The sequence below is a fragment of the Aspergillus vadensis genome (assembly GCF_003184925.1).
Source record: "Aspergillus vadensis CBS 113365 unplaced genomic scaffold BO88scaffold_8, whole genome shotgun sequence".
In the NCBI taxonomy this organism is placed as follows: domain Eukaryota; kingdom Fungi; phylum Ascomycota; class Eurotiomycetes; order Eurotiales; family Aspergillaceae; genus Aspergillus; species Aspergillus vadensis.
The window spans coordinates 39,747-65,720 of NW_020292046.1; the positions used below are offsets into that span (position 1 = coordinate 39,747).

At 51.4% G+C, this 25,974-nt stretch overlaps 10 protein-coding genes across 10 annotated transcripts; 5 read left to right on the plus strand and 5 right to left on the minus strand.

Moving 5' to 3' along the window:
* Positions 1 to 111: 111 nt before the first annotated feature.
* Positions 112 to 832, minus strand: BO88DRAFT_403805 (uncharacterized protein). The gene has a single exon (XM_025706450.1). The coding sequence runs from the start codon at positions 789 to 791 to the stop codon at positions 336 to 338; it is 456 nt and encodes a 151-aa protein (XP_025563952.1). The 5' UTR covers positions 792 to 832; the 3' UTR covers positions 112 to 335.
* Positions 833 to 957: 125 nt separating this feature from the next.
* Positions 958 to 2,123, plus strand: BO88DRAFT_403806 (uncharacterized protein). The gene has a single exon (XM_025706451.1). It carries the CDS (start codon positions 1,400 to 1,402, stop codon positions 1,919 to 1,921), a length of 522 nt encoding a protein of 173 aa, XP_025563953.1. The 5' UTR covers positions 958 to 1,399; the 3' UTR covers positions 1,922 to 2,123.
* A 322-nt stretch (positions 2,124 to 2,445) lies between these two features.
* Positions 2,446 to 4,416, plus strand: BO88DRAFT_486965 (putative general amidase). Its single transcript, XM_025712506.1, has 6 exons — positions 2,446 to 2,807; positions 2,863 to 2,985; positions 3,037 to 3,189; positions 3,238 to 4,092; positions 4,141 to 4,225; positions 4,279 to 4,416. Exons 1-6 carry the CDS (start codon positions 2,517 to 2,519, stop codon positions 4,392 to 4,394), a joined length of 1,623 nt encoding a protein of 540 aa, XP_025563954.1. The 5' UTR covers positions 2,446 to 2,516; the 3' UTR covers positions 4,395 to 4,416.
* A 150-nt stretch (positions 4,417 to 4,566) lies between these two features.
* On the minus strand, positions 4,567 to 6,318 carry BO88DRAFT_480328 (tannase; the record flags this gene model as incomplete). Its single annotated transcript, XM_025712138.1, has 1 exon — positions 4,567 to 6,318. One exon carries the CDS (start codon positions 6,316 to 6,318, stop codon positions 4,567 to 4,569), a length of 1,752 nt encoding a protein of 583 aa, XP_025563955.1.
* An 857-nt stretch (positions 6,319 to 7,175) lies between these two features.
* Positions 7,176 to 7,858, plus strand: BO88DRAFT_257377 (uncharacterized protein). The gene has a single exon (XM_025702254.1). It carries the CDS (start codon positions 7,255 to 7,257, stop codon positions 7,732 to 7,734), a length of 480 nt encoding a protein of 159 aa, XP_025563956.1. The 5' UTR covers positions 7,176 to 7,254; the 3' UTR covers positions 7,735 to 7,858.
* Positions 7,859 to 8,435: 577 nt separating this feature from the next.
* On the minus strand, positions 8,436 to 11,809 carry BO88DRAFT_385941 (uncharacterized protein; the record flags this gene model as incomplete). Its single annotated transcript, XM_025704763.1, has 3 exons — positions 8,436 to 9,620; positions 9,670 to 9,795; positions 9,848 to 11,809. The coding sequence occupies 3 exons, from the start codon at positions 11,807 to 11,809 to the stop codon at positions 8,460 to 8,462; spliced, it is 3,249 nt and encodes a 1,082-aa protein (XP_025563957.1). The 3' UTR covers positions 8,436 to 8,459.
* A 1,570-nt stretch (positions 11,810 to 13,379) lies between these two features.
* BO88DRAFT_480337 (uncharacterized protein) lies at positions 13,380 to 14,676 on the minus strand (the record flags this gene model as incomplete). Its single annotated transcript, XM_025712139.1, has 4 exons — positions 13,380 to 13,776; positions 13,844 to 14,217; positions 14,270 to 14,374; positions 14,434 to 14,676. 4 exons carry the CDS (start codon positions 14,674 to 14,676, stop codon positions 13,380 to 13,382), a joined length of 1,119 nt encoding a protein of 372 aa, XP_025563958.1.
* Positions 14,677 to 15,203: 527 nt separating this feature from the next.
* Positions 15,204 to 17,093, plus strand: BO88DRAFT_480338 (GMC family oxidoreductase; the record flags this gene model as incomplete). The annotated part of the gene is made up of 2 exons (XM_025712140.1): positions 15,204 to 15,419; positions 15,483 to 17,093. The coding sequence occupies 2 exons, from the start codon at positions 15,204 to 15,206 to the stop codon at positions 17,091 to 17,093; spliced, it is 1,827 nt and encodes a 608-aa protein (XP_025563959.1).
* A 2,592-nt stretch (positions 17,094 to 19,685) lies between these two features.
* BO88DRAFT_337842 (MDR/SDR family oxidoreductase) lies at positions 19,686 to 21,946 on the plus strand (the record flags this gene model as incomplete). Its single annotated transcript, XM_025702958.1, has 4 exons — positions 19,686 to 20,669; positions 20,728 to 20,812; positions 20,876 to 21,022; positions 21,090 to 21,946. The coding sequence occupies 4 exons, from the start codon at positions 19,686 to 19,688 to the stop codon at positions 21,944 to 21,946; spliced, it is 2,073 nt and encodes a 690-aa protein (XP_025563960.1).
* A 938-nt stretch (positions 21,947 to 22,884) lies between these two features.
* On the minus strand, positions 22,885 to 24,764 carry BO88DRAFT_486968 (putative isoamyl alcohol oxidase; the record flags this gene model as incomplete). Its single annotated transcript, XM_025712507.1, has 1 exon — positions 22,885 to 24,764. One exon carries the CDS (start codon positions 24,762 to 24,764, stop codon positions 23,058 to 23,060), a length of 1,707 nt encoding a protein of 568 aa, XP_025563961.1. The 3' UTR covers positions 22,885 to 23,057.
* Positions 24,765 to 25,974: the final 1,210 nt, after the last annotated feature.

Consider the following 25,974-nt stretch of genomic DNA (forward strand, 5'->3'; position numbering starts at 1 on the left):
TGGAGCAGTTTTCTCCACCGGAAGAGCCTTCCCAATGAGGTAATAATTGGTCCGTGCACGTGGCTCATCTCGCTTTCGATGCTGCGGAGTATACTGGTGATCTGTCTATACCTCTTTTCATGATAGTGTTTAAAGTTCTAGATACAAAGGACTTGGTGTCACAATGTGCATCATTTGGAACTGAAATGTCCTGCTAAAGCAATCATCTTGACCTCTAAGCATGGCCTGCTACCTGTCAAACTGCATATCAATTAACTCTTTCCGACATATAGATGAACACGATCGAGTAGTTGCGGAATCCGATAGGGAGTGGAATGAATGGAACTCCTGAGCGGCTACGAGTCTGACCCGTTCATCACATTGTTCAGCGCTTCGATTATGTCTCGCCGCGAGTCGTTGGGACTGTTGCTGCTATAGAACTCTAGCGCTTCCTGGTAAAGGTCCAGGTGCCCATCGTAATACCCTCGAGCATCCTCCATGATCTGCTCATACACAGTGATGTTCCGTTCACGGTACAGCCCTTCATCAGTGCAGTCCCACAACATCAACATGCCGTCCTTGGCGTCCCCAAAGATGTTGTATCGGGCATAGATGGCATCTCCGTATCGCTGCTCTGCAATGGCGGCGCAGTACTCGGTGGCCCATGGTTCCACCAAGTCCCAGGCAGTTCGATTGAGCACCTCCGCAACGGGCAAATCGAGGAATAGCTGCTCAGGAAGGAGACTTTGTCCGCCAGCTGCTGCTGTGATTAGGGTCGTTGTAATTAGAGAGAAAAATTGGTGGAAATGCATGTCAGCTGCAATGTGAAGGGAGCGAATTGACTTGATTTGCATTCTGGGGTAGGTCTAGAAACCCAACTTTGCGACCGCGGAATTTAAGCCAAGCCTACTTTAGGCTGCCACCGGTGGTTGGTTGCCTGATCTTCTGAATTCGACTCATCGCCATAACACTTTCATCCAGCAGGTCAATTTGACCATCTGACACTCGGGTTCATTCAGTTCGACATTTTGCCGCGTCTGGAAGAATAATTCTCAGTTCCATAAGTGAAGTGACGCGTGATATACCCTCTCACTTTTCCGGTCCCTCGCCAGGATGGCCAGTTGCGCTGAATCGGAAAGCGAATGTTTCTGATCCGTGGTCGCGCTAGTCCAGACACTTGATACATCCCTTGGCTGGCATTTGCGATCCTGAAATAATGCTCACATACACGAGGTCCAAGAGTTGGATTAAATAGCCCGACCGTGCCCTAGACACGGCCACATACCGACCGCGAGCGGAGAAGAAACACAACATTCCTCAGGCTCTACTTAATGGCTCGTGTCTCCCCACGATAACGAGCAGAATATCTGCTCCCTGACGTCTTCCAAAATTACACCAAATCTCTCATTATCCACCAGTCATGCGTGTGGTTGCCATTGTCACCGCGCTCGTCTCCCTTGGTACCCTGGCAGCCGCCCAGGCTGTCCGGCGCGGAGGGCCCGATGAGTTCACTGCCCTCGGCTGCCCCGACACCACCAAGCCGGAGGCCTCCCAGGCCGAACAGCTGGCCGCCTGGGACGACTTCACCAATCTGCTCTATACCGAGAAGCGCCTCACAGACGCCTTCACGAAATATGTCGCGACTGGTTACATCAATCATTCGCCTCTGGTGACTGGGAATGGCATCGACACTACTCTGGGCGAGTTGTCCGCTATCGTCCCCAATGTGGAATCTCAGCTACAGCGTGCGTTTGTCGGATGGGATAAGAACGGCACTGCATATGGAACTGCTCATACCAAAGTCATTGGAAATGCGACCATGGGGATCCCCAATTCGGCCTTGGTGGACATGATCCGCATGGTGGGTACGTGCTTGGTGGAACATTATGACGTGCAGCAAGCCGTGGATGGCACTGCGCCGAATCCCATCGCTTTCTTCTAAAGGCCTGAGCTACATGTATTGCGTCGGTGAAACCATTGAGATTACGAGACTCGACTGCAAATACAAGTTTCTGTACGATTATATTCAGGGTGGCACATGTGAAAGAGGACATTGGGAACGTGGAAGGAATGTCATGTATCATAGGATTTTCTACTAATCTCTGCTCCTACATCATATATTATTTGAGATGTATCCACTGCATATAACAAGTCAGGAGGTCTAGTGTTCAACAAATGGCTGCCCTGAATGAGATCAGGTCGGATATCCTATCCGAAACCCGAGCGCATCACCAACTGCCTTGCTTCCCAACTTCGGTGAGCCGAGAACAGGTTGTGCTTTGCAGGGCAGCTGTGGTTATCAGCCAACGTCTCTCATGCAATCCGCTCTTCACATGAACACAGACAGTTAGGCAGAAGTGGAGCTTCAGGATGGGAAAGGATCTCCTATCCATCCACTCCGAATACCCCGCGCGGGGTTGTAGTCGCAATAAACCCTCGGCTTGTTTCATTCCCGAGCCATAAATCCGTGGTTCTCTCTTCCCAGTCGGATCCCTCCCCATAACCTCAGCACTTATAACCGTCTACATAGAAACACTATGGCAGTCGAACAGTGGGAGACAATTGTGCAACAGAAGCAGGCCGACGCAGCCGCAAAGATCCCCAAGGCATGGCGGCTACCGGCTGAGTTTACGGAGAATGTGTCCGAAACAGCCGCCACCAATGTGCTCGATGTGCCTCGCAAATGTGGCTTGTTGTCTGCGAAGCAATTGGAAATTACTGAGAACTATGACGCCACGGCCTTGCTCGAGCAGATTCACTCCGGAAAGTATACTGCCGTTGAAGTCGCCGAGGCGTTCTGCCTTCGGGCGGCCATCGCACAGCAAGTGGTAGGAGAAATTCTTCGATAGTTAACCATGATGCTATACTTATGGTCGGATATAGACGCACTGTTTAACAGAAACTTTCTTCGATCTTGCTTTGGAGCGAGCAAAGGAGCTGGATGAGTACTTCCAGTCTACGGGCAAGGTCCGTGGACCACTGCATGGTTTGCCCATCAGTCTCAAGGTAGATCAACTGTCGCCAGAACAATAACCGCATGAAATTTGACATTATCAGGACTGCTTCAATGTTGCAGGAGTTCCGAGCACCATCGGCTTCACTGCCTTCGTCGCACATGGTCCCGTTAAGAACAACTCCTCCGTCGTCCAGATTCTCCTGGACTTGGGTGCGGTGCTCTATGTGAAGACCAACATTCCCCAGACAATGATGGTATAATTGCCTCCAACGCTATTATCACCAATTACTCACAGTATTCAGGCTGCCGACTCTCACAACTACGTCTTCGGTCGCACCCTCAATCCCAACCGAACCAGCCTCAGCGCTGGCGGATCGTCAGGTGGTGAAGGTGCTCTAATCGCCATGCGCGGCTCAATTCTGGGCGTAGGCACCGACATCGCAGGTTCCATCCGAATTCCCGCAATATTCGACGGAACCTTCGCTCTACGCCCATCCATCCACCGCATCCCGTACGGAGGCCAGACAGGCTCCGGACGCAAGGGTCTCGCTGGCATCAGACCCTGCGCCGGCCCACTAGCGACCTCAGTGCGCGACCTCGGTCTATTCATGAAACTAGTCGTGGACGCCGACCCCTGGCAATATGACTCCTCAACCATTTTCAGCACCTGGCGTACCGCTCCCCCGAAAGAAACTCTCCGACTTGGCTTCATCCTCGAAGACCCCCACTTTCCCGTGCACCCTCCCATTCTCAACACCCTAACCCGCGCAGTCGACGCCCTGAAAGCCGCCGGCCACGAAGTCATTAATCTAACCACCCCTTCCCTGAAAGATGCCCTCCTTCTCGGCTTCCGAACCTTCGCTATGGACCCGGCACGAACCGCTTTCAGCCACATCACCAAGAGCGGCGAGCCACGCATCCCTGCTCTAGCCACTACCGACCTACCAAGCGCGGATTTGCCATATGAATGGGCCCCGCATACGCTCGAGTCACTCTATGATTTGAACGTGCAGCGGGAGACAATCTGCGAGCAGTTCCGACAGCTGATCGTTCAGAACAAGATCGACGCGATCATCATGCCGGGGTATCAGGGCACCGCGGTGGCGCATGATGCAGTGGGATGGGTGCCGTATACTGTTTTGGCCAATGTTTTGGATGTAAGCCAAGTGAATCCCGGGTAAATGTAACTCGTCTGACAATTACAGTATCCGGCTACGATTATTCCGTACAGAAAGGCAAATAAGGCCGATGACGCCAAGTACGTCAGGGATGTGACGTACCGACCTCCTTGTAAGTTCTTCCCTAAAAATCGTTTCGAAAAAATTAGTTCTAACGCTTCGCAGATGTCGCAGACGATGTCGAGGGGGCGCCGTGCTGTGTGCAGCTTATGGGCAGAACAATGCACGAGGAGGAGCTGCTGCGGGATACTGCGACCATTGCCAATGTTCTGGGGAAATAGAGTGAACAGTTAAGCAAATGCGATAGGATAGCTAGAAGTGGATGATCCAAATCATATTACTACTTTTTTCCTTTTCAAACGTAGCAATTTGCAATTGTGAACATTCTTTATTTAGTAATACGTCACTTTGCAAGCCTGGTAGATTTATAATACATAACACATAACATCGAAGCTAGTACAGGGGCAGCTTGTACGCATCAAAATCATACACCCAAGTCTTGTACGACTCCTCATCAAACACACAGTCCATGACAGTGCCATTGTTCTTCCACAAGGGGCGCAAGGGCCACGCGCACAGCTGCTGCTGCTCACCCTTCCGCTCACCTGCCAGCACGGTGGCATTCAAGCGGGTTGGGAAGACGCCTCCCTCGACCCACTGGATGAGCGTCTCGAGGGTGGTCTGCGGGAAGGGGCCATTAGGCTGGGTGGTACTAGACGCACAATGCGCAGCACCAGGGATCAGATACAGCCTGTTCCACTCATTCAAAGCCTGGGAGCTCTCGTTGAACGACATGCCGGGATACATGATCTGGCGGACGGATTCGTGGTAGTGCACGGACGAACAGGTCGGGATACTGGGGTCGGACTCTCCATGCACATGAATGATCTTTCCTCCGGCCGATTGGAAGGGGGTCAAGTCGGGCCAGGTGGTCTGGAGGCTGTCCTCGTAGCGCTGCCATCCAAGCTCCATCCACTCCTTCAAGGTATCGTACGTGACGTTATCCAGGCTGGAGAGGTTGTCTGCATCGCGCAGCTCCAGGAAGCGGGCCACCCATTCACCGCCCAGGGAGGTGATATCCAGCTCCCACTTTCCGGTGTCGTAGTTGTACTGGGTCTGGGCATCGTCGAAGGTGGACGAGGGCTGGTACCAGATGTAAGCACGGCGGCCGTCCAGGGTGCGGAGCCCGTCGAGCATCTTGCTGGCTGCGGCAGCTCCGATAGCAGAAACAGTACCGTTCTGTGCGGGGGTGGTGTTGGACATCGAAGTGCGCTTCTTGAGGACTGTGGTGGTGGTAGATGCCGGGCAGGAGTAAGGAGCACCAACGGTCGAGTTGACGTTGAAGTGCAACTTGCACAGATCGGTACGAGCCACCACGCCATCGACACGGCCATCAAGGGCATCGCAGGCCGCAATGGTCAAGTTGACGATCTTTTCCAATTCGCAGGTAGGAGGGTAGTAGCCCAGAGTGTGTTCAACTACGTCAGGGTAGAGGTGGTTCACTTGTTGCTGGCCGTACCGGAATGCAGGGGCACCGATAACGGCTCCATCCCACTGGTCTGCATAGCGTTGCACCTGGCTCCAACCTTCGCGGCCACCCTCTGAGCAACCTTGGTAGTAGGCGTAGATCTTGGAGTCACCCAGACTGTAGAAGTTGCGGCTGAAGGCTTTTCCGACGATTGTAAGTTCGTGATGAGCGAGGTAGCCAAAAGAATACAATGCCTCATAGTTGATGGTACCATTGGCTTCGAGGAAAACGGCATCAAATTGGGTATCAAATCCTCCAAAACCACCATCTGTGATACCCGCAGCAGCTCCATACATCACACCACCGGGAAGGGAGCTGGTGCCGGAGTTGATGGCGAAGCCTCCACCGCCCGTGGACAGCCACCGGTTTTGATAGTCCTCGGGAGCGGGCAACCAGAGCTCCAACAGCAGGGGAGTATCCAGACCCGGCCGGGTGTACGAGAGGGTCACGTTGCAGTAGCTGTAGGAGGCGGCAGGGTAGAAGTAGCTACCCGACGTGGAAGCATTGTAGACAGCACTGGCGGTGATGGATGAAGTGTCGATTTCAAGACCTTCAATTTCGTCACTGCTGGGCAAGGACGACTTTGCATGGCTAGTGGTACAGACATCCGCCAAACTGGCTGCCTGGGACAGGGCAATGGTCGTGGCCCCGGCCAGGACCCCGAGAGCAGCTCTCATGATGAGTGGGGTCCTTGTATGTTATAGAGAAGAGGAGAAATGTAGGTTGAGAAGTAAGTGTTAGAAGCCCGCCTGATAGAAAGGAAGCAGCTGAGATGATGCCAGCGATGCCACTACTTATAATGTTCTCGATGCCTTGGTTCCGTGATCATCTCAGTCGTCGTTCGGAAATTATTGTTTGGAGTAAAGGCCAAGGATCCAATCATCATCAAGCCATACGTGCACGAGAAGGCCGATCCCGGCTCATTTGGGCAGGTTGAGCTGTTGATCTCGCGTTTCGTGTATTGAACCAAGCTTCAACCGGGTGATTTACACTAAAAGAGGTGACGTTGTGTGTCGCGTCCCTCACACACTATCCAGGTTAATAGCGAATAGGGTGTTCGGGATGAATTGCGGAAGCCACATTTCAATATCATACAGTTTCTTCAGGTTGGCCTAGAGATGTGCTCGGAACGTTTCCTACCACCAATGAAGTCGTTCATTTCTCGATGCTACTCCACTCAGATTGTTGGCCAAGACACGAAAGCTGCATGCATTGACATCTTGAGCCAACCGCAACAGAAGTGGATGCTACTAAGGTCGCTGCAGCAACTGGCATTGCGTGTATTCCTCGCCGGGGTGCGTACGAAGGATTGCAATTTAGGAGGATCGACAGAGCGACGGGAGAAGAGTTATCCCCACAAATCAAGGGTTTGGATTAGAATCTTGGCAAACTATCTCGGAGGTTGGCTACAATGCAGTCAGTGATGGTGTTGTTCTGCGGACTCCGAGAGCGTGATAGGGCCTTGCAGGTAACCATTATGGTCCTGGAAAGTAAATTGCCAAAGTGATTGTAGAGAATTTCGAGAGCAGTTCACAGTTATGCAAACAGGTATTGGCCTTGCATGAGTCTGCAGAAACGACCCCTGAGTGTCTGCAAGCCGAGAGGGTGTGGATATGGAGGAAGTCGGGGGTAACCGACTGAAATGGGGAATCTCCGCCGACCTCGGCTCCAGCTGCCCCGGCCGGTGTCCGGAGCCAGACCAATCCGGTGATTGCGGGTGGTTCCTCCGGCTTTCGCTCGCCGGTCTGATGCCGACATTCCCTTCGCAACACCACTCACTACTATCATGGCATCCAGCAACAAACCACACTCCTGACCCCGAGGTACTCCCGTCTATCCTTTCTATCGGCCCGTCCCTTAATAATCTCCCATCGCATCCCGTGCTCGTATCGAGTCCTACTGTCCTACCTTTCCTCTATGCGACTTATCACTCTTCCCCTGCTGAGCTTAGCAATCCCGCTCTATCCGGTTCCGCATTGATTCTAGCATCCTCCAGTCGGTACTTAAAAGATAGTGCATGCTCCCTGGCTAGCAGCCCCACCTCCAAGCTCATTTATTCTACAATTCTACCATGGTGGGACCGCGTGGTCTGACGGCGTGGAGTGATGCCTAAAAGCTGGTTTCTGACCCTCTTACTAATTGGATAGGACCCCGTGACGCCAGAGTTAACCTTGAGGGTCCGGCTGCTTATAGGTACAGGGGACGGGCATTCAGCACGGCCAGGGTCCCCGGCCTGAATCTCGTTTGGACTTATCGACCGAGCACCGTGTTCCGATATTGATGAAAAACGAGGAGTACTCGCTGCTATAGGATCAGGTACAATCAGCCAGATGTTGCATTCTAGTATCGCATTCGCATTTCGAGGTTAAGGCTCCGTTTGTCAGGAGCGAAATTCCCCGGTCCCCGCATTCTACACCGTTGGGGTGATGCCTTATTCTCCGATAGATTGCGGGATTTCGGGATAAATATATAACCACCCGCCCGAAAGTATATTGTTGATGGAGTATGGAGTGCTACTAGTCCACATTTTAAGCATGAATTAGTCCCTTACTGACGTCAGTTAGATCTTGCAACCAATCATTCTCTCAGTGCGGTTCTTTACTTATATAAAAGGCGGTCGGAAATTCCCCGTTGCGAATACTCAACATCGTCAACATCTCCCTATTTGGCTCCGTTACGTAACCAATATACCGGGTTGCACACTCAAAAGGTTGGAAGGCTTTACAGTTCTATAAATCACTTTCTTCTATCGCCGTACCTATGAGCAAAAAGCAAGTTTGAATGTGGCCACGAGTGAACATGTAATTTGCCTCTACATTCACCGCGAAGAGGTAGGTTCATATATGGCGCCGATCGCAGATAAGCAGTCACAATGCACAAAGATTCCAGTAAACCTGGAATCAGCGGGTGTTCCAGAAACCCTTTCAATCGGTCGCTGCTCGGAGATGTCCGTTGCAGTGTCAACGTTGGCTGGTGTATCTCCCCAGTAAAGATGCCGGTCATACTCGAAGGGCTCACGGTCGGGGTCTCTGAGGCTAAGACATCGAACTGTCTTCTTCCGTTTGACCTCAAACTGGATCTCCACTAGTGCAGTGCCGGATATCTTGGCTGACAAGCCGATGATAGCATCATCTCTGAAGAAATCAACACTTTGACGTGACATGCAGTCACGTATATCACCAACAGCGGCTTGATGGGTTGACGCATAGGTAAACTTCAGTCCACATAACTGTCTGTCGTATATATAGGCTGTTGCCTTGACTATCTTCTTTCGCTGGGCATAGCCTTCTTGACCCATAAAGTAAAGCTTCCTTACCCGATCATATGGCGGAGTGGGAGTTGGTTCGAGGGTTCGAGGTCTCTGATTTCGGTACGGGGAGATGACCGCGCGAATCCGATCCGAATCCGCGCTGACTACCCATGAGATAGCCGTCAGCTCCTCGTCAGTGTCACTCAGATATTGTGACTGTATGGCTGCGCCGGTCTGAAATGTTTGAGTAGCAAACGTCGCTCTGTGCACCCCTGTGTTGATCCATATAGCGGCAATGTTGCCTGTACTCGACTCAGGAGACTGGGAAATCCATGCATCCAGGCCAACCCATACAGTAATCGATATGACTTCCTCACCTGGAGATAGTCTAAGGGCTGCATTGCTTAACGGACGTATCCACTGCCCAACAACGCTTGGAGTGGGGTGGTTATAATAGTCGATTTTCAAACCGGTGATCCAATGTTTAGAGCGGAGATAGCCTTTATCACCTGTAGATGCGGTGATTTTGCGAACTCCCTTGAGTGATGCATAGGTTTGGTAGTATTTCATATCGTCCTTCTCGCCACTATCTTGGCGCAACATCAGATCATATTGTACCTGTTCTTCCGGCACCCGATGGCATTCAGCGTTCAAATTGTGCGGAATGGCGGGTGGGGCATCGCATTTTTGAGAGTGAATTCGAAGTTGATCGAAATACTTTCTGTATGCCTGTCCTTATTCAGCTACTATCTGGACGGATTGAGAGGGTTCTACATACGGCTGGCTGAGCAACGAGTCCTGTGATGGTATGTCCCGTTGGCACACCTGGTATCATTCGGGCGGATGCATTGAGATGATGTGCGAGGGGGGCAAAGGTGGCAGTTCGTCCGTAGTTGGTCGAGACCTAGACCGTGGTCAGCATTTTTGAAAAAGCCCGGAGACGATATAAAACAGACCTCGAGCCCGACCAAGCGAACGGCTCGGTTGTGATAGCGGTTATCCCTCAGAATCCTTATTTGCGTGACACGCTCTCCCTGCGGGCCATTTATGGCAAGTGACATGACGTTCTCACCAACAACGCCACAACTCAAAACTTTGCCGTCAGAGTAGTGTGCGACCATTCCAACAAGCGGATGGCGGTAAAATCTCATATGGAAGTCAAGACATTGCAACTTCTCAAGACCGCTACCCCCACGGAAGCCAAAGTCAAAATGCAATAGTGGATTGAAGGGTCCAGAGGGCCTGCAAGGGAGCAAGGGGCTTATGATTGAACTCCCGTATAGTGGAACAGGTGGCATCCAGAGATGAGATGCCACACGTGCATAGCGCGTTACGGCCGCGGAAGAACGGGGTGATCTCGAAGCACGCTCACCGGGTTCAGCCATTTCGCCAAACCCAAGTGCAACAATTTTGAATCGATCCAGGCCTGCTAGTAAATAGTACGGCACCTTTCCACTTGGAACCAACAATAAGCCGCGAGCTATTTTCTTGACGTTAGGCTGGCCAACCCAGGCAGACTCTCTCGAACCAGTGTATAGTATACGGATAGCCTTGAGCCCTTCCGGAGAAAAGTGTACTTCGAAAGCCCTGATGCGTTTGTACCTGGGTACGTCAATCCATTTCTCGGTATCTGGGTTGGGGTATCCAATTGATTGACTGATTCCGCTTCCATCACTTGAGGGGAACAGTTTGATACCAGATATGAATTGATTTGAACCAAATTCGACAGTCGAGATACCAACCCGGAGTGGACGACAATCCCGCAGACCCACGAATAACTGTGCCTTTCGGTAAAGTAATTCACATTCATCTTGGACGGGATAATCTCCCTCGGGAGATGCTACCTGGCCAGAGAAAAAGGCCATGACTTTTGCATGGTGATTGCCTCTCCTGGAGATCCCTATATTCACTAAGACAGGAACATTGCGTTGAGACTTCACCAGAGAATAGGTGAAACCTTGCCCACCATTCCGTTTAGTAGGCTCTAATTCAACCAGAGATGCAATCGGCTCCAATAGCTCACAGATTTCTTTTCTATGGGCTAGGGGTCGCGATGGGCCATATGAAGCTGCCTTCATAGCGGAGTAGAGCCTGAACCAATTCCGTGGGGTACAGAGGCTGGGGAAAATATAATAAAACTCCTGGCCGAGCATAAATCTACTCCGCCAAAAGGACGGAGGAAGCTGTTCGTTGCTAGCCAGCCAACCTAGATATCGGCATGTAAGTCTTATTTTGACGACATCACGGATGTCTAGGTAAGTAAAAACCTCATATATCGTTTCCTCCGGAAGCATTCTGATAATACCGGCCCCTGACTCTCTCCAATATGCTCGTGTCCCGGTGTCACTTTCCAGCATCATATCCTCTGGCTGTGTGGTGTCCCGTCCATAATGCATTTCCGCATACACACCTCCCCTTACTGTTTCCATTATTTCCAAGGAGGGAAATGCATTCGGGTCAGCGGTTTTATATAACCACCTACTATCGTGCGGACCGGGGGCTTTGGGAGCAGGACTGTTGTGGAGTTGGAAGTAGACTGACCTCACGATGGTTGGAACATCTATGGAGGCATTACCTAGGCGGAGCCTCTGTAGAAGGAAGTTCCAACATGAGTTGTGAAACGCAAAACACCACCAAGTTGTCGAAAAGTCGCGGATCGCCCATAGGTTAAGAGCATTGAAGTCGTCCACCTCGAAATAGGCTTTGTCTGGGTCGATTGATGCATGAAGAATATTGTCGTGGCGTATCACGCCGACCCCGGTGACCGCGATTTCGTCCAAGTCACCTTCGACTGCATAAAGACCCCGGACTTCTGTGAACCACGGACGAGTCCTCCAACGCCAAGGCCCTGGATGGTTTCGCTCCCAGTCCTGCTCGAGAAAGGTCTCACACAGCGGGCAGATCAGTTTGGGCGGCATTGTCCTTTCAATATAAGCACGGTGAATGCCCCGAACAGATATAACAGAGGCCCAAGTGCAATTCGAAAAGTCTTCAGCAGATGATGCAATTGAATGATCCCCGAGTTGAGCTATGAAGGGTCATTGAGGAAAGAAACATGCAGGAGAAACGGGCAGGGAGAGGAGAATTTAAGCTGAGTTGCATCAACCATATTCTCTCCCTTTCATAGGAAAAGTCCAATTGATTCGTTCAGATTCGCCGGGAATACGTCACGGCCTCATCGCTACCTAGCCTTGTCAATTGGTGAAGCTCTACAAATTTCGTGTATTCGGAAGTTTCATGGCTGTCTGATGCCTTCAGTGACCACATGAGCCTCAATACAGCCGTTCAACCCGAGATGACGTTGACTGGGCAGCGCCTAGTACTTCATGAAGGAAGATTGCGCGGTTACGATAGTCAATGAGGCAGGAGACATGCGCTAACTTTCGCCCAGGCGATCTGAATATGAGAATGAACCTATAACGTATGACCCTGAGCTGCGGCAGACCCCACTTGAGGATGATTTATTGGGGATGTCTGAATGGCCCATCGTCTGGCCCGCTACCAGGCTGTAAGAAGTCCGTACGATGGATGTCTATCTTTCAGCCATTCATGCCCTTATGGGTTGATAGTATGGAGTAGTTATGAAGCGCCTTCGCACTTTGGACTCTTTCCTATCATCTTTGTTTATTATCACTCTGCTGTCTGGGCTATATAATTGACACGGTATCTATTTCAGACGAAAGTTTTTGCTTCGTTAAACTAGGTGAAACCATGACCACTGCTTCCAATAAATTCCTCAAGACCAACCTCGCTACCTGTATGCAATACACAAGACCGAGAGTAACAGCACCGACGAGAACGTCTATTACATTTGGCAGGCGATAGCAGTATACCGGTCTTGATCCAAACGTAATCGCGGGTATTGCTGTCAAATCGCGGTACCCAAAAAAGTCATATGCTTCGCCTTGCTATTATTCAATCAATGCCCCCAGAAGTACTCGAGGACCCTTCGCTCTGGTCACAGATATTTACCGTCAGATGCAAGGGTCGACCCGTAGAGACTTCAGATTGGTGGGATGGTATATATGGGCATCAATTTGTGGAAGACCTTCGCTGCATGGTGAATGACGAGTCGGGAAAGATTTATGCAGCATTGTCTATTCATTAGAGTGTGAAATACTACCGGTTCGATGCGAAGGCAACACCCGGGGAAAGGCTTACTACACTCCACGACGAAGCCTTTGATGTGATCAAGCAGGGGGATCTCACCGAGGTTGAGAGAATGCCAGATCATGTCATAGAGAATAGACTGCAGTGAGCTCGAAAGGTGTGAATATGCTGGACCAGGCTTGACGGCAAGATCCGGTAATGGCTATGGCTAGAATATTATGATCATTCTATTGGTCTATGAGGCTATGACTGTCTGGCCAGAAAATGGGGGATGTCCATCATGTATGTATCCAAAGCATAAGAATCCAATACAAGTCAATATTATGGAGTTATGCAATACACACATAAGAAAAGTTTCATGGAACTTTCCACACCCAACTACCGCTCCGACTCCCCAATCACGCTCCTAGGCACATGCTCATCTTGCGAGCGATCATTCAGTGACGCCTCATACTCCACACCGCGGCTGCCACTCTTGGTGGGTACCAGGTGCGTAAGAGGCATCTCACTCTCTGTATCCCGCATCCGTTTGAACGCCGATCCCGAAGCACCGGATTGAGCTCCAGTTTGCGACGAGTAAGCATTCTTAGCAGATGAAAATATACCTGGAAATGCTGCCTTAAATACAGGACGCATCATGGGCACACAGGCATTGGTAATTGCTAGTGCAGGTTCTGTGACACTCCAGAAGGCGGCCCAAATCATGCTGTACGAAAGGTCGGTGAAGTCGACGGTGGTGAGGACGTGGATACGGATGATGGTGATGGCCGAGATGCTAATAACCCACTGTTAGTTCCCAACGATTTCTACAATCCACGTTTCAGTATGTTGGAGGTACTCACAACAAGCCTACGCCAAATATACCGTACAGAGCCACTTTCGTCCCGGTCGACATCTGCAGTTTCCAGATATGGTGAACCGGTAGAGCCATAATTAGGAGGTCTGTCATGAGATTGAAGGCACCAATGGTCGAAAAGGCGACGTTCATGCTAGCGCAATGACCAGGCAAAGCAGCGTTCCAGTTTTTCGCAAAGGGTTGACAGATGAGGAAGACCTGAAGCATACTTCCGAGCCAGTAGGCCCCCGCGCAGCCCATGCACACTCTAGCAGCCATGCGAAATCCAGGAGTCACGAATATTCGAAGATAGAAGAACAAGTAGGAGAACTTGGCGGTGACCATGGCGTTGTAATAGACGATTTGGTAGACGATAAGCATCTGGTTTATTTAGCGTGGGGATCAGAGCGCACGACAAGCCTTCATATCGAACCTTAAAGATCAAGATGGTATTTACGGCAGGAAGCTCGGTAACATGGTGCCGCATGCCGACCCGTGCATAGTGGTACTGCATGGCTAGCATACCATAAGTATGCAGCTAGATTGCGAGTTAGTGCCAAGTCCAAATCACTGTCTTAGTTCCGCAGGTGACCGCACCATGGACACCACAATAAATGCATCGTCCCACCAGAACTTGCTCTGTCTGATCTTGCGCGACATGAACCGCAGCCCGATTGACGCTGTGCTCAGTGCCACCAGCACGGTATTGGCGATCAGCTGGTCGCGCACAATGGGGTGCTCAAAAACATTGTAGAACTGAATTGCCATGCCGGTGTCGTGCCCCCGGGCATCATGGGAGCTGTGACGGATGAGAACTTGGCCAGACAAGTTGGAATTCATTTTACACGGGCGTGCAAGGCTGGTGATACTTGAAGGGGTCAGCGACGCACAGTCCAAAAAGCCTTGCCGGTCCAGACAACGACGATCCGGCTTGTGATCGTCACCAGGATGACTAGGTTCGGAATGCAGCTGTCAGCTCCAGGCTCGTCAGTGAATCTAGTAGGTTAAGCGGGACCCGCCAGGATCTTTGGCGCGACGGCGGCGCTCTATACTGTGGATTAGTAGGGCTAGTCCGCGCAGCTAATCGACTAGTTCAAACGGCGGCCGCTGTCATTCACTCCACCAGAGCCAATCCAGCAATCTCCTGGCCAAATGCCGAATGAGCACCGTTTGGGGGCCGCTCTATCTGCTCCACTGTGGCATCGCCAATCCCAACTTACCTTTATTACCTTTAGTTCGAGTTCCATCAGTGCACTTGGCCCGTCGAGGCAGGAGTCGCAAAACGAGGCCTCCTATTTCATTCCGTGCGGCCCTGCCGACCTGCTTGTTTTTTCCCTCCAAACACGCCAATTGACATATCCCTCACCATGACCGGTCTGAAATCCTACGACTATATCATTGTTGGGGCGGGAATTGGTGGGCTGGTGCTCGCCTCCCGCCTTACCGAAGATGCCAATGTGAAGGTGCTTCTTATCGAAGCCGGTGCCAACCGCATGGGGGACCCTCGCATTGAGACTCCCGGTTTCTTGGAGACCATGTATGGCAATCCAGATTTTGATTGGGATTACATGAGTGAACCGCAGGTAAGGATTCGGCGTCTCAGCCTCGGGATTCTCATGTCGGTACTTGGCTAACCCCTGTTGCAGGTGCATGTCAACAACCGCCAAATTGCGCAGCCACGTGGCCGTGTGGTTGGTGGCAGCTCCACCATGAACTTCTCCGTGATCATGTATCCCTCTGAGGCCAATTTCGCCGCATGGAAGTCGCTCGGCAACCAGGGTTGGGGGCCTGAAGACATGGCGCCTTACCTGCGCAAGTTCCACACCTACACTCCACCTTCTGAGGAGACTGCCGCTTTTCTCTCTTTGGATAAGTACATGAAGCAGGAGAACCAAGGCAAAAGCGGTCCGGTCCCTGTCACTTTGCCTAATGTATATGGTCCCTTCAACCAGGCCTGGGATGAAACCTTTGGCAACCTGGGATGGCGAACCGATGCGGATCCCATCTCGGGCCGCAAAATTGGTGCATTCACTTCTCCCTTGTCTGTCGATGGGGCCACCGGCCGTCGCGGTTATGCCGGTGCCTACTACTCACCGAAGGTGGCAGAGCGACCGAACCTGGACCTGCTGGTCGAGACCATGGTGGAACGAGTTCTGTTGACCAAGGATGCCGATGGTCTCGCCACTGCGACCGGCGTGCAAGTAAAGACCAAATGCGAACAGAGTCGCGAGATTGTGGCAAATCGCGAGGTGATCATCTGCGCAGGCAGTCTCAACTCACCCCAGATTCTTGAACTGTCGGGTATCGGAAAACGCGACCTCCTGGAGAAGCATAACATTCCCGTCATCGTTGACCGGCCCGGTGTTGGTGAAAACCTCCAGGATCACTGCCTAGCAGCTGTCAGCTTCGAGGTTGCGGATGGACAAATCTCGGGAGATATTACGCGTGATCCCAATGTTGTGCAGTCATTGATCAAGCTCTACGAGGAAACGCACTCCGGTCCTCTTGCGGGAATGCCTGTCAGCATGGCGTACCTTCCCCTGATGGATCATGACGGCCAACTATCAAGCGAGAAAGTGGAAGAGCTCCTGACCCAGCATCTCGACCAGCATATGCAGGATGCGTCATCTCCCCAGCAGCAGCAGTACGCTCTCCAACGCGCGCTTCTCCAGGAGGGCCCCAACGCCTCGGCACAATACATGTTCCTCCCCATTCAAGTGCACATGAACCCAGGCAGAACCACCATGTCAGATGTCCTTGCCAAAACCCTTCCCGGAAACTACATCACCATCTTGGTCCTGCATAACCACCCCTTCTCCCGCGGCTCCGTGCACATCCGTTCCGCCAATGCGGACGACAAGCCCATCTACGACCCCAACTACCTGTCCCATCCACTTGACATCGAAATTCTTGCCCGGCACGTCCAATACCTCGACCAGATCGCCGCCACCGAGCCGTTCTCAGGTCTCTTGAAGCCCAGTTCCAGACTTCCCGAGCGGGCTATCGACTTGACTGATCTCGAGAAGACCAAGGAGATCGTCAAGGAGCGTCTTTTCACCTGCTTTCACCCGGCAGGATCTTGCGCTATGATGCCTGCCGAGCTGGGCGGTGTGGTGGATTCCAACCTGAAGGTTCACGGCACCCGAAACCTGCGTGTCGTGGATGCCAGTGTCTTTCCCTTGGAGCCGGCTGGCAATATCCAGGCTACTACTTATGCCGTGGCGGAGCGGGCGGCCGATTTGATTCGTGGGCTTTGATCCGGTAGATAATATCGCTGTACATAGGACAGAAGCAGAAGTTTGACGTTTAAATGCATTCATGTGTCGATGGCAGGGATCAGGTAATTCGCGTTTATCTTGGCTGGAACTCGAGGTTGCGGGCTCTTCAATGGTTCGCTCTTGTATATATCGTATTCAAAAAGTAGATTAGCCCAGCTAGTCGTAGTAATAACCACAACTAGGATGGGGGAGTAGCGGTGGAAAAAGGACTTGAAGTATATATTCTTAGTGGGACCGCCTCGAAGGAAACATGGGAAATTTGGTATCCTTCTTACCCCCTTCTAGGTCCAAAGCCCCAAAATGTACTAGTAACCGTACATTCACAAGGCTAGTAAAGGAAAAGAACATTTGCAATACGAACAGCCAACGTGGTAGTCTAGTGAATGTGTTCGATGATTCAAACATCATTAAACTCGTTTCGTTAAGTAGAATGGATATTCGGCCCCACGTTGTTCCGACAGCCACCGGCGGGCTGCCCAAACGTGTGATCAGCATCATCAGCATCATCAATTTAGTAAGTCAGTCTTGACTGCGCCGATTAGAATCGGTCCTTTGCTATTCCAGTTGCTAAAAACCAATCTCTTGGGTTTGGCTTCCGCGGTCGTGACTCGGCCAGTTGTGGTATAGCTCTACAATCGTCCCGGTGGCGATACAGGCATTTCAAGAGAAAGAGAAGCACTCGATAAGCGTCGAAGGATGGATGGTCATTGTTAATGCTGCAGATGTCAGAGCTGCAGAGGTATTCAAGTCTGAAGAAAGTCCTGTGTTTTGGGGAAAGATATCAACCACAAACATGAGTGTTGTGGTATCGCAGGATGAGTGAACGATGCTCAGGCACGGTGACCCTAAGGAAACCAAAGCCAACATGGGATAAATCATCTGATAGACGACCCCTGCTCTTGCTGGAAGGAGTGGAGAGGCCAATTGCACTGCTAGAATCGTAAACTTTCGGGCCTTCCCGTCGTACAGGATGTGCCGGCCGGAATGTAACTCTACTAAATGAGCTTATTGCAGTAAATCTCCGTCTATTGTAACGGGAAAGTAAACACGAGGTTCATTCGGAGCCAAGCCAACCCAGTTGAAGAACAAGAGCAAACAAGCCCTATAAGACTGAAAACGAGGGACTCCTTACATGCTAGGGTAACTATACCACCCAACCATCCTCAACAAAGAAAATGCAGTGTATCTTAAAACATTACATGATCGACGTTCCGGGACCTGTGTGGATTAGTCAGGGGCGCCGCTTGACTACCACCTGGACCTCCCTTGTATTTGGCAAGGGATCTCTGTGGCCCGAAATATGCTGACTTTGACCGTGGTCAGGTGGCTCAGACTAGCTTCGCGAAAGCCCTTCCAGAGTACATGGATCTCATGGCTCATAGGAATCCTGCGATGGACGTCATTGAAATAGGAGCTGGGACAGGAGTGGCTACTCGAGTTTGTCTCAAAGCTTTGGGAGCTTCTGAGCATAACCCTGGCTCGAGGTTTGCCCGATGGGTTTACACATATATCTCCCGCTCCTTCTTCGGGAAGGCAACCAGTGAATTCGCACAAGAGGGGTCTCGAATGCAGTTTGAAAAGCTAGATATTGACATAGATCCAGAACAACAAGGCTTTGAAGCGGGCGAGTATGATATGGTCGTAGCTGCATGGGTATGTCGCTTTACCGTGACCCTACTTGTGCGTCTTGACTTACACAATGCCTCACAGATTGTCCATGCGACTGCAAGTTTGGAACGGAGCTTGACCAATATCCGTAAGCTATTGAAGCCGTCAGTTTATTCTTACCATTCTACATTCGCTGTTTCTAGCACTAATAAAAGTGAAATAGTGGTGGGAAACTCGTACTAGCCGAGGTGACAAATCCCTTCCACACTGCGGCAGCATTCGGACTGCTTGAGGGATGGTGGCTCAGTAAGTCTACTACACCTGCTGTCGTGATTGCTTATTTTGGCTGGTCATAGATAGTCCGTGCTTATTGGTTGGTCAGGCTCCGAATCCTATCGTGTTCACGGACCTTGCGTCGACCGAGACGGCTGGCATGATCTATTGCAGCGAACAGGACTCTCCGGCTGTGATGTGTACTTCCCAGACTCCGACGAAGAAACAGTCCATGAGCATGCAGTCTTAGTCTCTACCGCGGTGCAGGAAATCCCACCCAGTACCTGGAATCCTGGCATCGAGATAGTGTACGAACCGAGTGAGCCTAAGCAGCAGGCGCTCGCCAGCTTTCTTGAGGACAAATGCCAGTCACTCACTGAATCCAGGGTGTGCTGTTTACCATTGCAAAGTGTGTCTGTAGACACCCAAGATGTGCTTCGGGTTTTTATTCTTGACTTCGAGAAGCCCTTGCTATATAGCATGGGGTCAGCTGTCTACCAAAAGCTTCGGAGCCTCCTTACCACTTCTACAACTACACTTTGGGTAACAGCATCTACTGAACTCCCTGCGCCTGATCCGAGGCTCCATCTCATTGACGGCTTATTCCGTGTCTTGTCCCAAGAGGACGGGAAGCAGCATCGATATATATTGTCCCTTGAAGGATCCACAAGACAAGCATCGATCGCAGCAATGATCCAGAATATTCTGCAGCCACCCCTACAGGAACTGGACACAGAGTATATCGTGCAAGACGGAAGGTTCCTAAATCCGCGGGTCTTCGACTGCGCGCCCCTTGAACAGGAAGTTTCAATGCAAACTGTAGGCGAACTTGAGTGCGAGCAACGATTCGGACAAGCTGAATTGCACTTGGACTCCGCACACTCAAGCATTTCCGAAGGCTTTCGATTCATAGAGGCTGAGCCAATCGACTGCTTGGGTGACATGGATGTTGAGCTTGAGATTCACGCGACCGGATTGAACTTCCGCGACGTCCTCACATCATTAGGCCAGATACCCAACGCAGTGGCTTGGAAGGAATGTGCTGGTGTGGTCACCAAGGTTGGGAGCAAGTGCTCGAAGTTCAAGCCAGGCGATCGGATCGCCGGGATTGCGCCTGCGTCTTTCCAGGCCCGAACCAGATTCCGAGAGGACACACCCACGCCAATTGTTCACATCCCATCTGGGATGTCTTTGGCCGCAGCCTCGGGAATCGCAACAAACTTTTTGACAGCTTGGTACTCACTCACAGATGTGGCTCGCATTCAAACTGGAGAGTCAGTATTGATTCACTCTGGGGCTGGTGGTACAGGACAAGCTCTCATTCAACTGGCAGTACACTGTGGGGCAGAAGTATATACCACTGCGCCGTACGGCCGGTTCGTTAAACTAGGACTGAAAGATATCTTGGAAAATGCTAAACTACCAATGGCACAATTCCGAAACAACGTCACCTATAGGTTTTTTGACTTGTCATTGGTGCTGCGGGATCGCCAATTGCACGTCCGCGCTGCACTAGAGGCCGTAATGCGCCTAATGGGTGAGGGAAAACTTCATCCCCAGGAACCAACGCTTGTATACGGTGTTAGTGAACTGGAAAAGGCGTATCGACATATGCAGTCCGGGAAAAACCTTGGTAAGATAGTGATCGAAATGCGCCACACCGATATCGTCAAGGTACGCGTACCGTACCTTACCCCTTTCGAAAGATCCAACTAACAGATGTTGCCCACAGACCGTGATAAAGTCAAGACCAAACTCCTCCTTCGCGTCTAATGCCACCTATCTGATTGCTGGTGGTTTGGGCGGCCTAGGCCAAAGTATGATCAATTGGTTGGTTAGCAGAGGCGCTCGGAATATTCTCATCTTGTCTCGTTCGGGAGGCAAAGACGCCAATTCTCGAAAATATCTTGATCAGATGAAAGGAGAGGGGGTTAACGTTCAAGTATATGCGTGCGACGTTGCGGAGGAGGGCGAATTAAGCACAGCGCTGACCGACGCGGCGCGTCACATGCCTCCCATCAGAGGTTGTATACAAGCCGCTATGGTGTTGCAAGTAAGTTAACAAAGACGGATAGAATTCAGTGACTCGAAAAGGTGTGGCTAATGCATTCAATCAGGATGTTGGGTTCGAGAGTATGAGCCACGATGACTGGCAAGCGGCCGTCAGGCCCAAAGCACAAGGGTCCTGGAACCTCCACAAGCTTCTCCCGCATGGGCTTGACTTTTTCCTCATGCTCGCCTCGATGAATGGGGTAGTTGGGCATATAGGCCAGGCAAACTATGCCGCCGGGAACACATTCCAGGATGCGCTGGCCCATCACCGCAAAAGATGTGGAGAGAACGCCGCAACGCTTGACCTTGGGCTATTCACTTTCGCTGGACGAGTCGCCCGTGACCCAAAACTCCTTAAAATCATGCTAAGCATCCTTCCACACAAGCCTATCACCGAGACTGAATTCCACGCGCTTCTTGACGTATACTGCAACCCAGTTGTCTGCAAAGAGAAGGGGCTACCTTGCCAAGTATCGTTCGGAATGCGTCCACAAGATGAAGGTACAGCACTCAAGGCCTACTGGGTTGGAAAGCCCATGTTTCGGTATGTAGCTCAGCAGCGGCTATCGGAAGGGCAGCGTGAGCGCCAGGGCCAGTCCATTGATCTTCCAGCTGCATTCCGAGGGGCCGAATCATTGGCTGACGCAACCGCCGCGGTTATAAAGGCCTTGACCACCAAGCTTGCACGGACGTTGTCCGTGGAAGAGGACAATCTAAATGAGCATAAGGCTTTGCATCAGTATGGGGTTGACTCTTTGGTGGCCGTGGAACTACGGACTTGGTTCGCCAAGGAGCTCCAGGCAGAGGTTGCTACGTTTGATATTATCGGTCGCGCGACTATTACTTCCCTAGCCGGGGTTGCTGCGAGTCGGAGTAAGCTGCCTCGGGGTTGGTCCTGATTGAATATATCTCGTCACCATCTTGGTCATTAGCTAGACTTGAACGAGGGGATTTCTGGGACACTGTCATTTTATAATCGCATTGGATATTACATTATGCTATCCGTATCTTTGCTGTCAGTAAACCAACGTCATCATCTAACTCCGTAGGAGCTTAGTATAGAAACAGTCTTACGGATAGTGAAGGCGTGGCACCATTTTGTCTTACCTGGTGGATTCATGTTTAACTCCATAGCGGGTATGAGGTTGCGGCATTCACTTGATTTTCTTCCTCCCCTTCTCATGTCTCCAACTCGCATCTGCGACGAAGAGCGAAAATCTGGAAAGAGTCTTACTGCTTAGGAATTCTAGTCTACAGCAATGCTATGGTGTTGAGGAATGTGGCCCTTCATCCCTATATTGTTCTTGGCGCTGGCCCGATCGGTCAGCTGTTGCACGACCAGGGCCTAAGGAATTGTGTCTTTAACATTTCCACTATAGATGCGATGGCGTAGATGACCTTTGATCAATCAAGTTAGAGTATTCATCAAATATCCATATTTATCTAGAATTCGCAGTGTCCTTTCAGTACTTACCACTAAGGCGCATGGACTAAGTACTAATAACCACCCGTAGCTGGGTCATGCTGAGTGGATGCAAAAATATATTCCGTTACCCCATTCGACCCACGAGGTTCAAAGCACAAACAACCGCCTATGTTGTACATGAGTGATTTGACATTACTGGCTCATTCGCAGGTGAAATATGTGAACCATATGAAACGCGGTTACCAATGCTCTCTCAGTGTCTGGCTTTACAAAGAGAGTAAAGGTAGTATACGCTGAAACCGGCGGAGAAGTGGATAACACAACAGGAAGCGCTTGTCGCATGCGGCATGACTGCCAAAAATGTACAAATGCGTCTTAATCCTACTAAATCTCGATGCAAAATTATGTGTTCGAATGATATAAATGCCTTCAATCATTAAAACGTATACAGTATCATTTAATGCTTGACATAATATACAGATCAAGTAGTCGTTGAACAAGAACGATATCTATCGCGTCTTCCCACCACAAGTGGGGTTGATTATATTTACAACTCAAGACCGACCGGATTAATAGTCAGTGGCTCAAGAAAAAGCAGCAAAGCAAGTGCTGTTGGCCTGGGACTCCTCCCAGCCAACACACTTCCAGCAGCTCAGCAGACCGGTAGGGTCATACTTGCGCTTGATGGAAAGGAGCTTGTCGTAGTTGTCTCCCCACCAGGCCTCCTGCCAGTCAACAGTGAAGGCGTTGGCCTCGTTGCTGTAAGCACCACTGCCGGGGGTGATGCGCTCCAGGGTAGCGGTCATGTTCTGCAGAGTGGCAATCTTCTGCTCGCGGGTCTGCAGGGTGCTGTTCCAGGCCCAGCTGCTGCCGGAACCCAGCTCCCAGACGGACTTGCGCCAGGCGGGGGAGGCACTGGTGGAGCCCTCAGTGTAGTTGTACAGGACGGGAGCGACGACAGGGATGTAAGGGGTTTGGCCGTTGGCGAGGATAAGCTCGAAGAACTCCATCAGGTTGGAGCGACCCTCGGATGTCTCGAAAACGTCGGTAGGGACCAGGCGACTACCAGCGAAGTGGGTGACACCAACGCTGACGGAGCTGGAGGTGACGTACTTCTCGTAGAAGTCGTACCAGGAAGAGAAGGCCTCGATGACGGCGGAACCACCCTGAGCCTTGGCATAGGCGGCAACCTCAGCCATGGACGCATTGGCTTCAGCGACGGAGAGCAGGGGGGAGACGTTGACGAGGGTGTCGCCAGTGACGTGACCACCCCAGCCTTCCTTAGCCCACTTCAGGGTGTTGTTGACAACAATGTCCATGAAGGGGAGAACGTTGGTGGAGTTGCTGGTGAACTTGATGATGGCGGCCACGAAGCTGACGGTAGGCTCGACGCGGTGAGTGCTCTCGAGGACAACACCAAAGGTACCACCACCGCCACCACGCAGGGCCCAGAAGAGGTCCTGGTTCTGGCACTCGTTGGCAATGCGCAGCTCGCCATCAGGGGTGACAACCTTGAACTGGACGACACGGTCGACACCAAGACCATAGACGGGCGAAAGGACCGAGTGGCCACCGTTCATGACCCAACCGCCAGAAAGACCGACGGTGGGGGAGTAACCACCGAGGATAGTGACGTTGTTCTGGTGAGCGAACTCGTAGGCTTCATCGAAGTTAACACCAGCACCGGCAGTGATGGCGTTGTAGGAGGCCTGGCAGCCATCGGGGACAAAGGCGGGGCTGTAGCTGAGGTTCTGCAGCTTGCGAGTCCACAGGGCCAAGGTACCCTTGCCGCTGCTGCGGGTCAGATAGTCATGACCACTGTTCTTGATGGACAGACGAGTGCCAGAGCAGTTGGAAAAGTGCAGAGCGTGGCGGACATCGGAGTCATCCTTGACCTCGATGTAGTAGGAGGGCATGTTACCCTGACGGCAGGTCTGGTTGACAAAAGCCAGAGGATCGGTGGGATCGCTGCTATCAAGCAGACATTGATCCTCAGGGTTGGATGAGCACATCTCATCCTGGTTGTTCATGTAACCATTGGGAGAGTTGGTGCGGAGGTAAGGGTCGGTGTAGTTGTCCTGGATTTTGGCACAGGCAGCATCGTTGGGAGTGACGGACTGGCCGTTGTAGTTGGAGAAGCAAGGGAGGGAGAAAGGCGTCAAGGGCTGCACACGACCCTGAAGGGTAGCGTTGAGGCTATCCAGAGTGCATGAGCAACCACAAGCGGAGCTCAGTCCAAAGAATTGGACGGCCAGAAGGGCCAACGAGGTCTTGGAAGGCGAAGGCGTCATTCTTCAGGGCTGCCACGCGACTGTGAGACAAACTCGGCGGAAGGGAACGGGGTAAACAGCGACGATCGCGACCATTTGAATGAACGGTCGGGGCCAACGTTCAGGAGAATTTTTCTTACCTTCGGGAAAAACGGAATGAACGGACCAATTCAATGTCTCATACGATTCATACGATTCAAAGCTATTGAATTCTGGGTGGGCAAAGGTTGTGGGTTGTGGAGGAAGAATTGCTTGGTAGCTGGAGGATGCGAGATGCGGCAGTTGGGCGACATACGCCGCAACCGGGCCCGTAGCTGTGAGGAAAACCCAAGGAAGCTGCATGGAGTTTTAAGTGGACCCTCTGCTCCACCATGGTTGGTATAAACTATGTAGTGCCACCAATCATAAATGTTGAACGGGTGGAATCTTGACGCAGGTCCCCGTTGGGGCTTGTTGGTAAGTGGAGTTAGGTTTCGGTCGACGTCCGAAGCTTTTCCTTGAATGCACACCACCACGTTGCCCTCACACAATAGATCGTGGCTGCCTTCTTCACCCTACGCTAGATTACCACGGAGTACTAGTACTCCGAGAAGTATTAGACCACTACTACCATTATGTACCTGCACAATTGGACCATGTGGACACCATCTGAGACCAGCGTCTCAAATTGATTGCACCACGTTGTCTCTCGGGTTTTCTTCGCTCGGTAACTATCTTCCTGCAGGAAGACCCCTGAAGCCCATCGCAAGGCATGCCGGCATAGACCACGCGAAGGGATTTATCCACACACCACCGATGATCCTTGCCATGTCTCCCCTCACCCCCCCAGAATCTCAGCTGATGGATTGCTGGGGTTTTTATCACCACCAGATATACGCTGATGATCGCAGTGGTACGGACCAGTTCCAGCGGGACGCACAGCGCATTGAACACGGCGGACAGAAAGATCGACCTCTGAACCACGGTCGCAGACAAGCCACCTCGATCAATTATCGCCGCTTACTCAGTGTCAATCTATTCTGGTCTCAGTCCTGGCTCGTCAATCTAGCGGCGGAGAAAGTTAAAAAAGTTAAAAATCCGCCGAGCCGTGGAAATGAAAAGCCAATGAATCCTGCATCCGCTTCAAATAGTCTTGCACAAATTAGCGGACGCCTTCCCAATCTTTATCGTAACTCCGACCGGGCTGAGTCTGAGTTAAAGAATCGCATCCCCTTGCCCTTTAGGTTCTGGT

What these genes read in the sequence shown, in the direction of transcription:
- BO88DRAFT_403805 (XM_025706450.1), bottom strand. Translation starts at nt 791, where the DNA reads ATGCATTTCCACCAATTTTTCTCTCTAATTACAACGACCCTAATCACA.
- BO88DRAFT_257377 (XM_025702254.1), top strand. Translation starts at nt 7,255, where the DNA reads ATGGAGGAAGTCGGGGGTAACCGACTGAAATGGGGAATCTCCGCCGAC.
- BO88DRAFT_486965 (XM_025712506.1), top strand. Translation starts at nt 2,517, where the DNA reads ATGGCAGTCGAACAGTGGGAGACAATTGTGCAACAGAAGCAGGCCGAC. An exon ending in CGGCCATCGCACAGCAAGTG is followed by an intron (nt 2,808 to 2,862) that starts GTAGGAGAAATT and finishes GGTCGGATATAG; the next exon opens with ACGCACTGTTTAACAGAAAC. An exon ending in TTTTGGCCAATGTTTTGGAT is followed by an intron (nt 4,093 to 4,140) that starts GTAAGCCAAGTG and finishes TGACAATTACAG; the next exon opens with TATCCGGCTACGATTATTCC.
- BO88DRAFT_403806 (XM_025706451.1), top strand. Translation starts at nt 1,400, where the DNA reads ATGCGTGTGGTTGCCATTGTCACCGCGCTCGTCTCCCTTGGTACCCTG.